Here is an 11849-nt window from a genome sequence, read left to right as displayed (position 1 = left end):
TCAGTTATTAAAACCTTGAGGGCTAATGTTGAAGTACATTAAAAGTAACACATCACTAAAATGTCTAGATAAAACATTTGAGTGAGTGAAAATTACTAATGGTGTTCTTCGGTCTTTCGCAGAGTTCACTCTAGAAATGTGCAACGTGGTTTAATAAAGGGCGGGAGGAGCTGACAAGGCAGTGGGCAGGGGACTGTTTGAAGGGCTTGGAGAGGGTGCCGAGCATGGCATGAATAGCCTTGGAAGACAGTCATGTTTCTAATTTCACTGCAGACTCTCTACGTTTTCTGTCAACTGAACTGAAGCACAACCAGCTGGTAACTTTCTAGCTTAATATTAGAACTCTAATTGTGGAACTGTGATGTGATACTCGTATCTGAAGGGAATATTTATTTTATTCAGGTATTTTAAGAAAAAATGCTGTGGCTAAAATCTTAAGTGTACTTTTAATTTTGCCATTCTTGAATATACAAGCTTGAAGACATTTGTTCTTTAACATAGTTGCTTAAATTGCTTTTGACTTAAAATTAGCTCTCACTAAGTTTGTATGTTACAGAAGGTCAAAAACAAAGACTGGTGAGTCCTTCCTTTTGCCTAAAAATCAAAGTATCACCCATATTTACCTTCACCAAATTAAGATTAAGGAGCATATTATTTTTTGCAAATTCATAAGTAATTAAATTCCCCCCATGAAAGAGAAGATATGAGAATAATAATAATAATACATGGATGGCAGGAACTGTTATAAATGTTTTCATACATTCCTAATGAATAAATAAGATAATGAAATTAAAATATGAATTTAAAACAGTTTCATGCTTCTGGAGATTTATTCTTTGACAGTAAAATATACAATCTAGAAATGCTTTAGAATTACTAATAAGGAAGCTGAAAAGTTAAGTGTTTTATAATTCCACTAAATCAGTCAGTTCTGGGTGGGAGTGATATTTCCTGCCAGAGCTTCAGATTATTGAAAAGTTAAATTTCCATTTAAAATTAGGAAGGGAAACCCCTGGATATAATAAGAAGTAATTTTACACTAAGGTCAAGGATACTCTTAAATTGCATATGTGTCATTTACAAAGCTATCAGTAAACACTAAAATCTTCATTATCTATTTAAAAGATCCTTAGGAGTTTTTGGTAGATGTATTCTATGTATTGTAAATATAGTATACATGATAAAACACTAGAAAAAATAACAAACTCTCATTCTTTTTCAAGCATATCAAAATTGATTCTCTATTAAAAGAAAAACTTCTAGCAAGACTAATACTTTAACAGTCTCAAACAATATTTGGAACCAAACAAAGGAATCTAACTACAGATATCATGGAGTCTTAGCATCATAAGAAAATACCATGAATAATTTTATGCCAATAAATTTGAAACTTGGATGAATTGGAAAATTCTCTAAAAGATATAAATGATCAAGAATGACTTTAGCAAACCTACTTCTGTTAATAACAGCTAATGAGACTGAATTTGTGATCTAGTCCTCCCAACCACTCAAAATAAACAAAAAGAATTTAGGCCCAAGAGCTTTCATGGGACATTCTTTTTTTTTTCTCTCTTTAGGTAAGAAGTAGATTTATTCAGATTCAGAGAGAGCACACTCCGGAGACAGAGTGTGGGTCATCACAGAGGGCAAGTGCAGCCTATTGAACATTTTTATACAAGCTTTTTACACAGAGAATTTTAAAATAACTTTCTTTTCAAAATCCAATGACAGTACAAAAAAAAATAAGATCAATCTCAAGTATGAACAAACACATAATCTAAAATAAAGTTGTAGCCAGTTTAATTTGATCATATATTAAAAATAAAGTCACGACCCAGAAGATGCTTCACCATCTGAAAGTCACCATAGATGAGAAAAAAGTATTCCACAAAATCCAATATTCATTTATGATTTAGAAAATAAAGCAGACAAAGATTGAAGGAAAATTTCTCCACCTGATACAAGTTGAAACATCACACTCAATGATAAAACTTCAGAAGCATCATTTTCAGGCTGAAACCAGGGAAAATGTCACCATTCCACATTGTACCAGAAGTCCAAGCCAATGCAAGAAGACAAGAAAAAGAAAAAGCAGGCATTCAAATTAGAAGAGGAAGAGACACATCTCTCCTTAAGAGGATAGGATCCTGCGTCTTTCACAGAAAATCCAAAGGAATCTCCTGACTGGTCCATCTAGGAGGGGCTTTCTACCAGGTTGCTGAATACAAGATCAATATACAGAAATAAGGTTCCTGCTGCTGCTGCTAAGTCGCTTCAGTCGTGTCTGACTCTGTGCAACCCCATAGATGGCAGCCCACCAGGCTCCTCCATCCCTGGGATTTTCCAGGCAAGAGTACTGGAGTGGGTTGCCATTGCCTTCTCTGAATAAGGTTCCTAGGTACCGATAACTACTCAGAACTTATAATGAAAACAACTATTTAGAATGAAGAATTCGAACAACTACAAAGTTATCTCTGAATAAGTCTAACAAAAGGTGTGTAAAACCTGTTGGGACAGCATCCTAACGGCATAAAGATGCCCTTCATCTATGGAGCAGTAGTGCTCAGCAGTGGGAGCACTAGATTGTAAAGAGGTAAATTTGATTCATCTGTGAATTCCATGCAATTCCAATCAAAACTGTGTCTCAGATTTTTGTGGAACTTGATAAGTTCTGCCTAGAGTTCATATGCAACAAATAAAAATAGATTGTTGTGACAAATATGAAAAATGAAGCTGGAGGACTTGTCCTTTGAGGCGTGAAGTGTGTCTGCAGCCACTGCCGCTGGGCCTGCCTCTTGCTCTCGTCAGTCCCTTTCTTCTGGAGAACAAGTGTCCCGTTAGTCAGTGTGAAACTTTGGAGGTTCGGCTTTTTCTTCTTTCATGTTCGTCTCTGTGGTTGATCTTTTCTATGCCGGCTCTTACAGGCCTGGCGTCCGTCTTGCTCTTGGGATTCCAAAGCCACGTGTTAGGGTCACCTCCAAAGAGCAAAGGAAGAATGAATCTTTTGTTATTTTGAGAAACTTATTTTCAGTTCGATTTCCCCTTTAAAGAGTCAGACCAGAATTATAAAAAGGTGTGGTAAGTATGATACCTTACTTATCATACTAGGTGCTAGAGAACCCACCTGCCAGTGCAGGAGACATAAGAGACGCAAGCTCAGTCCTGGGCTGGGAAGACCCCTGGAGGAGGGCATGGCAACCCACTCCAGTATTCTTGCCTGAAGAATCCCATGGACAGAGGAGCCCGGCAGGCTATGGTCCACAGGGTCACAAACAGTTGGACACGACTGAAGCAGCTTAGCATGTGTTGTTGTTCAGTTGCTCAGTCATGTCCGACTCTTTGTGACCCCATGGACTGCAGCACACCAGGCTTCCCTGTCCTTCACCATCTCCGGAGTTTGCTTAAACTCAAGTCCATTGAGTCGGTGATGCCCATTGAGTCAGCATGCATGCAAGTACGTAATGCCATAGGCTAGGTCTCTTGGCATATAGAAATTACTATCTTAATTGTGAGAGCTGGAAATAGGCATGTAAAGTATGAAGAAAAAAACAAGCGCAAGAAACAGTCTTTCCAATAGCTAAAAAGATAACCAGAATAGCCCACTTTTCACTATACCAAACCCACTTTTCACAGCCTACCAATTCCTTTTAGCTTTGTGCCAAGTCAGGGATTGCAAAAAAATAGCATCCGGGCCACCACTGCCCATGCCAAACTCTGGCAAACGGTACTAGTTTAAACATAGAACTCTTTCTGGTTTGGCTTGCACGTCAGTATCCAGATTCTACTTGTGGTGTTCCAGGAAATCACAACAAAACACGGAATGAATATGCCTGGTCATTCTATTGCCTCCAATTCATAAACCTAGTAGGAGTGTTTCTTGTGTCAGTCTGTTACAAAAAGGAGTCTAGTGCAATGCATATTGTACATTTTGCTCTTGTTCATTCTAGGGTCTCAACTAAAACTGGCATTTCCAGATGGGCAGCTCATGGTCCTCTGGATGCTGGAGCACCTGGCTTGATCTCCAGCCCCTTTGCACTGCCCTCCCCACCCCCGCCCCCACCCCCACCCTGTCCCAGTCCTTAGAAGACCTCAGTGTTGTCTCAGGGTTTCGTGATGACTTGGTCTCTAATGCATGTCTAATAGACATTTCAGGCTGAACGTTCCTAAATAAGACTGTTCGTCCTCTGCCCCCAGCCCCCACCCTCTGAGCCTACCCCCCCACCCACCCTCTGACCCTCCGCTTTCACCCTTGCCCTGGAGATAGTTCTCAGCATCAGTACCACTGGTAAAGACGTGGGATTGTATCACAGCTGTTTAACGCCGCCCCCCCCACTGCCCCCGCCAGTACCTTCCCAACTCACCCGGAGTCAGAGCCCAGGTTCTGGTCACTGACAGCAGTGGTCCACCTGCCTCCCGTTCACCGGACCTCTGACCTGCTCCACCCAGTCCCACCCTCACCCCCTCCCCACCCCTCTCCCCAGATCTACTCCCTCCCCTCTCCCCCTCCCCGCTGGGGTCTCCTCTGCTCCGTCCTCACTTTCCCAGCCCAGCAGGCTTGCTCCGCTCTGAGAGCCTTGTTATGCCCGGTCTCTCCTCAAGCCCCCCCACCCACCTCCAGCTCCCGGCTTCTCCAGGGCACCCCGGCTTGACCGCTCTGTTCCCACGTTCCACACTCTTCTCCAGCTCAGAGCCTGTCCTTGCCTGAAAGAAGCCCTCTTGACTCGAGAGAGGAGTCTCATCTCCTAGCAGCTGCCGCACCCCCTCCCCCATCCCCCCACCCGCCCCTCCCTCCCTCCCTCCGGGCAACAGGAGCCCACACCTCCCATCCTCCTCTGGTGCCCAGGTTGGCAGGTCCCTCTCACCCCCGGGGTCTCCAACCCGCCCCACGTGCTCCCCGGGCCTGGCCCGCGGCCGGGTCACTGGAAGGGCATCCGTGGCCTCCTCGTCGTGAGATCAAAGGGCCTCTTCTCTGCTTCTTCTCCCGGAGTGGACGCCTTAGTTACCGGCTCCCTTTAAGCCCGCCAGCGTCCCTGGCTCCGCGGGTCCAGCCCCCCGGGCTCCCCCCCTCCCCTGCACCTGCTGCCCCGCAGGGTCTGGTCTGGGGAAGCTGGGGGTGCTGCTTGACCCACTACCCCTAAGGTTAGAATTTCCTAGAAGTCACTTTTCCCAGAAGACTCAGGGGAAAACAGTAATACAGATAACAGATAAAACAAGATTTCAGAGCATACGCTCCCTGGAGCACCCGCGGCCCCCATCCAGGCTCAGCCCTGGCCCTCCCCCCGTAGTTGGACTCCCCCACCTCTCCGGCCTGTCTCCCTCCAGCTGGTCCTTCCGCAGGACACGGGGCCATGCAGCCGCCCGGCTCCAGCACTGCAGCCCGCAATCCGGCCCCACGGGCGCGGGACACAGGCCCCTTCCTTTGGGAAGGACAGGCTAGCGCCCCGCTCCCCCGGCCCGTCCTCCCTGGGTCTGCGCACACACCAGTCCTGCTCTGTTCCGTTTTCACGAAGTGTCCCTTTCTGTCCTCCCCTACACCCGTCGACCCTCCTATCACCCGCCGGCCTTCGGCAGTCACCCGAGACCTCACAAGGCCCTTCTTTCTGAACAACACCAATGGTCAGGTTAGGAATCGGCCCAGCTGTGTGAAGAGCACCAGGGCCAGAGAGCAGCTGGGTAGACGAGGCCGGGAAGGGGCGGGGGCTTCCCTCAGGCAGCCCTCCTCATGGCCTGCGGTTGCCTCCCTCTTGCTGGCACCAGTGCAGCATGACCTCTGCTCAGGGCCACAGGTGCTGGGGACAGTTACCAAACCCTGCTCAGGGGGACACCCGGGCATGCTCACACCTGTGCCTGCATCCGTGCACACACACACATACCTGTACTTGCACCCATACACATGCATACACACACCTGGACATGTACATACAAACACACCTGTGCCTGCACACATACACACACTTATACATGTACACACACCTGTGCCTGCACATGTGCATACACACACCTACACACATACACACGCCTGTTCCTGCACATGCGCATGCAGACACCTATACATGCACATGCACACCTGTACATGTACACACACCTTGCATGAACACACACCTGTGCATGTACACACACCTGGACATGCACATACAAACACAACTGTGCTGCACACATACACACACCTGTACATGTGCATATACACCTGTACATGCACACACACACATGTGCTTCACATGTACGTACACACCTGTGCACGTATACACACACCTGTGTCTGCAAACACACATGTACATGTACATGCACAGCTGGGCATGTACACAAACCTGTGCATGTACAAACATGTGCATGTACATACACACCTGCTCCTGCATACGTGTATGGACACTCACAACCTTCCCTGGAGGGTTCCCGCTGGGGAGGGGGAGCACAGTTCCCCATATCCCACGCACATCGGGGCCCAGGGCTGCCCGGGGGCTGTGCCCTCAGCTCGCCTGGCCAGCCGGCCTAGTAACGAACCTGTTCCCCTACAGGTTAGCAGTCTGAAGCGATGGGCGACTGGAGCTTCCTGGGGAGACTCCTAGAGAACGCCCAGGAGCACTCCACTGTCATCGGCAAGGTCTGGCTGACGGTGCTGTTCATCTTCAGGATCCTGGTGCTGGGGGCCGCGGCCGAGGAGGTGTGGGGGGACGAGCAGTCGGACTTCACCTGCAACACGCAGCAGCCCGGCTGTGAGAACGTGTGCTACGACCGCGCCTTCCCCATCTCGCATGTGCGATTCTGGGTGCTGCAGATCATTTTCGTGTCCACGCCCACGCTCATCTACCTGGGCCACGTGCTGCACCTGGTGCGCATGGAGGAGAAGCGGAAGGAGCGCGAGGAGGAGCCGCCGAACACCGCCAGCCCGGCTGAGGGGCACCAGGGCCCGGCCCCGGTGCGCGACGACCGCGGCAAGGTGCGCATCGCCGGCGCCCTGCTCCGCACCTACGTCTTCAACATCATCTTCAAGACGCTGTTCGAGGTGGGCTTCATCGCCGGGCAGTACTTCCTGTACGGCTTCCAGCTGAAGCCGCTGTACCGCTGCGACCGCTGGCCCTGCCCCAACACGGTGGACTGCTTCATCTCACGGCCCACGGAGAAGACCATCTTCATCCTCTTCATGCTGGCCGTGGCCTGCTTGTCCCTGCTCCTCAACGTGCTGGAGATCTACCACCTGGGCTGGAAGAAGCTGAAACAAGGGATGACCAGCCCCTTCCGCCCGGACACCCCTGGTTCCAGGGCGGGGTCCGCAAAGCCGGTGGGGGGGAGCCCCCTCCTCCTGCCCCCCAACTCCGCCCCGCCCGCTGTCACCATCGGGTTCCCGCCCTACTACGCTCCCTCCGCCTCCTCCCTGGGGCAGGCGTCTGCCCCGGGCTACCCCGAGCCGCCCCCGCCCGCGGCCCTGCCCGGGACCCCCGGGACCCCCGACACCCCCGGAACCCCCGGCGGCGGTGGCAACCAGGGCCTGCGCGCGCCGGCGCAGAACTGGGCCAACCGCGAGACTGAGCCGCAGACTTCGGCCAGGAAGGCCTCCCCGCCCGCGTCGACGCCTCCTGCAGCCGCGACCCCCGCTGGGGGCCCCCAGCAGTCCCTTCGGGAGGGCGCGGCGGGGAGCTCGGGCGACAGCGACGGGGAGGGGGCGGTGACGGCCGTGGAGCTGCACGCGTCCCCCGAGCCCCCCGCAGACCCCGGCCGGTCCAGCAAGGCCAGTAAGTCCAGCGGCGGCCGGGCCAGGGCTGGCGACTTGGCCATCTAGCGGCGGCCCAGCGTCCAGGCCCAGGGCGCTCACCAGCGGGTGGCGGCCTGGAGGTGGGAGGGGCTGGAGCGGGCGGAGGGGGCGAGCGAGGGTCGGGTCCGTGTGTCAGTGCTTGCTGTTCCTAGCGCTGTGAGGTAGTGGGGGGCGCATCCGAGACGGGAGGGGGCACAGGGGCCGGGGGCCTCCAAAGATTCTCCCAGCAGCCTGCGAGCCGGGAGCTGGGCGGCCTTCCCGGAGATGCTGCGGCCGGGTGGAGGCTGTGGTGCCTGTCTGCTGTGGGAAGACAGAGGGTCTTCATCACTTCAGGTTGGGGCTCAACGGTTTTCCAGCCCTACGCCCCCCGGAGCCTTTGGACCGCCCAGCAAGTCTAGAAGTTCTTAGCCTTATCTCTGTTTGAGACTTTAACTTAGAGTTGAATTACATTTGGGATATTTGCCAAACCGTACTAAAAAAAGATTCCATACAGTCACTGAGTTTCTGACAGGTCTCTGAAACCCAGGACATCAAACCACACCCTTCATGACAAGTGACAAGCAGCCACCCACCAGGGGCAGAGATGTGGTGGGCAGGCAGGAGAGCCTGTGAGAGGCAGACCCTTGAGATAAGTTTGAGTGGCTGAGGAAACTGAGTAAAAGTGTGACAAGTATGCCTTAGGTATTTATTTTTTAAATGGCATTTTGTGCTTTGATCTGAATTGTACAGATATGCCTATTTTTCCCCATTTACTATCTTTCAGGAAAAATGAAGCAAATAGTCCTGTTAAAATGGATTCTGATGAAGAGAGTGCAAATTTGTCCTTTATATACTAGTAAAGATTTGAACTTTAAAAGAAATTCTTCGACTTTATGAGTCAGTTAATTACTGTGAGAATGTACCTTATACAACCGAAGCCAGCGTTGGGAAATCTCTGAGTACAGTTCAAATGCTTGAAGTTGTGAAGTTTTTGAGTGGGAAGTTAAAAGTTAACTACTGTTGCCAGAAAATTTATTTATACAGATGAATCCATGACCTACATTTTTTTAACAGTACAAAATAAAACTCTTCAAGTCTCCTAACCATTCTTTGTGGGTAGCCTGTTTGCTTTTGGAGGTGTGAGTGACAGTGTCGTGGTTGCCTACATGGGTGTTGGTTGGGACGGGGCCATGAGGTGTCCACACTGTTCTGCACTGACCGCAGAGGTGGGTTCTGTGCACCCACAGCTGGACGACAGCGCAGGGTCCCAGTAGCTCCTTGTTTACAAGCCAGTGAACAGTGGTGATGCTGAGCGCGGTGCTTGTCACACCTTACCTCGCCCCTCCTCTGCATCTCATCAGTCCTTGTCCGAAAAACTGTACCTTGTCCCACCTGGTTCATTTTTTACTAATAACTTTACCTTCCTGATAATGTATGTGGGGCCACACTCCACAGCAGACTGTGTTTTATATCATAAACAGTGACCCACTGACAATAATGAAAGGATGACCATGTGGAGCTGGCTGGTAGTGCCTGCTTGGAAGGCGCATCCCTTCTCAACCTCGCTGAAGGCACGGTTAAGAAACTAGCTCTTTAACCATTAACGCAACAGGAAAATCTCCATCCAGCATGTCTGCATAGCCAGGTCTCCGAGACTGCCTCCATTACTCAGATGATTTAATCCGGATGAGACACAAAACAGCCACCAGGAACCCTCACATTTTGGAGTTGACCCATTTGGCAAACCCAGCTGAAGCTGAAACGGTCCTTCCCTGTTCCCCTGTGTTTCAGGCCTTGAGATTTGCTCCACTCACCCTCTAAGCTTTGCCTTGGGACACTATCCCTGATGAGAAGTGATCCGTGGCCTCCGGATGGAGGGGGTGGGACCACAGGAGGCCCAAGGGCCAGGAACGGACACCCTGAGACTGTCCCGCCCAGCCCCTGTCTTGCCGGGTCCCCCATGGGTTGAGGGAGGGGCAGGATGGGCAGAGCCGCTTGGAAGGGGCACCACCTCATCCCAGCCCCTGCACTTCAGATTGGGTTCTGCTTGACCATCTAAACTTCCTCTGACGCAGGTTGGAGCAGTGGAGGGTATGGTTTCAGAGACACTATCTCCTGGCCAGGCTGGTGGATTCCTTCTGTAAAACCAGCTCTACTGAGACAGAGCTCGAGTTTGCCCTGAGTGGGCCAAAGTGCCACCAGCTCTGGGGCTGAGCCCCTCGTCCATGGGCTCCTGTGCCTCTACGGTCACCTCTCCTTCAGCTCCTCACCCCAGGGCTCCACACTTCCACGGCAGGGGAAGCAGGTTCAATCCCTGGTCAGGGAACTAAGATCCTACAAGCTGCGTGGCAAAAAAATAAATAAATAAAAGTTTAAAAAAGAAATAAATGAAATGAGGCTACATGAGTGAGATTAAACAGAAACAACAGAAAGCAGAAATAGACCTACAAGGAATTCAGATTCTAGACTTATCAGAGGATAATTGAATTATGCCTACTATGTTAAAAGGCAAGGTTAATAATAAGTTCAGAGAACAAGAAATTATAACTAATGACCAAACAGGAGTTCTAGAAATTTTAAAAAATAACAATAGTTGATATTTAAGACAACAGATAGATTTAACACACAGCTGAAGAAATACTAAAGGTACAGTTGAAGGGATGACCAGAATGCTGCTCAGAGAGTCACAGAAATGGGAAGCATGAAAAAGAGGTTCCATGTCATGAGGACAGAGAGGGAGGGTCCCAGGTATGCCTAATCAGTAACCAGGAGGACAGGGAACAGAGAGGAGCAGAGACAATATTTGAAAAGCCACAGCTGAGAATTTGCCAGGATTAATCGAAGATCCCACCCATAGCTTCAAAAGCCCCCCCAAAAAATCTATACCAAGATATGTGATACTGAAAGTACAAAGATCAAAGCAGGAAGAAAAATGTACAGGACATTTAAAATCCCACCACCCAGAGATAAATCTTTGCTAACATTTTGATTTTTCTATAGATATTTTCTAAGTGATCATATTTATTCTGATTTTTTTCCTACTATATTACAAACATTTCTTTAGGTTAATATATTTTCTTCAAATTCATAATTTTAAAGGCTACCTGACTTTCCACCGTATAAATTTATGATAGCTTGTTTAAGCAGAATCTATATGTTGGACATGTAAATTATTTCCAATTTTTTACTCTTTTAAATAGTGTATGTTGTACATAAATCTCTTCCACATCCCTGTTTCATTAGGACACATTCATAGAAGTGGAATTACTGATCAAAAGACAGAAACCACACTGAGACTTGTAATGTATCTGCCCCTCTGCTTCCCAAAGAGACCAGCACTCCCACGGGAGGACATCTCCCCGCTCAAGATCACTCCAGCGAATTCCGGACAGCTTGGTGGACACACTTCCCAAATTAACCAACTTTCACTTACACATGGATCCAAAGCCAAACAACCCGATGCTGCTAAACTAGTAAAAGGATATCAGTTCCTACACTGTGTGGGGACTAAAGTGACCCAAGTCCCTCAGGAATGTTAAAAATACGGGCATTTGAAAACCTTTTCAACTCTTTCAAAATTTTGCCTCCCTGTTTTCCAAAGTGACTGTGTTTCATTCACTTGAACAAAACAGTTTAAAATGCAGTCGTCATCTATTCTGTGCCTCCAAGAGCCAGGCGGCTGTTTATAATAAAGGTGGTCTTAGTTCACGCCGCGTGACCAAGGGCATTCAGCCTCTAATCACAGCCGTAATCTCGCTTTCACATTCTCTCTGGCCCATCCTACTTGACCCTGCTTATTGAAGCACTTTCATTGTGCTGGCTCAAAGGACAAGAGATGAACAGGGACAAAAGTGAGGTCTGAGGGTTGTGTTTATGCTTGTCCCCTATCCAACTCCTCTGTCGATGAATAAACTCCCTGGAATCCAGCCAAGTCACGTGATGGAAAACTGATTCCCAAAAAGCATTCCTGGTGCTTTTTTAAAGCATTTCAATCTGCCCAGGTTGAAAGAGAAAGCTCTGACTGCTCACAATTGGAGCACAGCTAGCTAGGTAGCCAGCTCTATCTGCTAGGGTTCCTCCAATCTCCTGTGAAGGGATGGATAGTTAATATTTTATATAT

General features: G+C 49.1%; 1 protein-coding gene across 1 annotated transcript; it reads left to right on the top strand.

Annotated features, from left to right (window-relative positions):
- Positions 1–6532: 6532 nt before the first annotated feature.
- On the top strand, positions 6533–7893 carry GJA3 (gap junction protein alpha 3). The gene has a single exon (XM_020900601.2). The coding sequence runs from the start codon at positions 6533–6535 to the stop codon at positions 7775–7777; it is 1245 nt and encodes a 414-aa protein (XP_020756260.1). The 3' UTR covers positions 7778–7893.
- Positions 7894–11849: the final 3956 nt, after the last annotated feature.

Source organism: Odocoileus virginianus, chromosome 8, assembly GCF_023699985.2.
Source record: "Odocoileus virginianus isolate 20LAN1187 ecotype Illinois chromosome 8, Ovbor_1.2, whole genome shotgun sequence".
Taxonomy (NCBI): domain Eukaryota; kingdom Metazoa; phylum Chordata; class Mammalia; order Artiodactyla; family Cervidae; genus Odocoileus; species Odocoileus virginianus.
The sequence above is the reverse complement of the archived record's forward strand: the minus strand, read 5'-3'. Positions and strand labels throughout refer to the sequence as shown.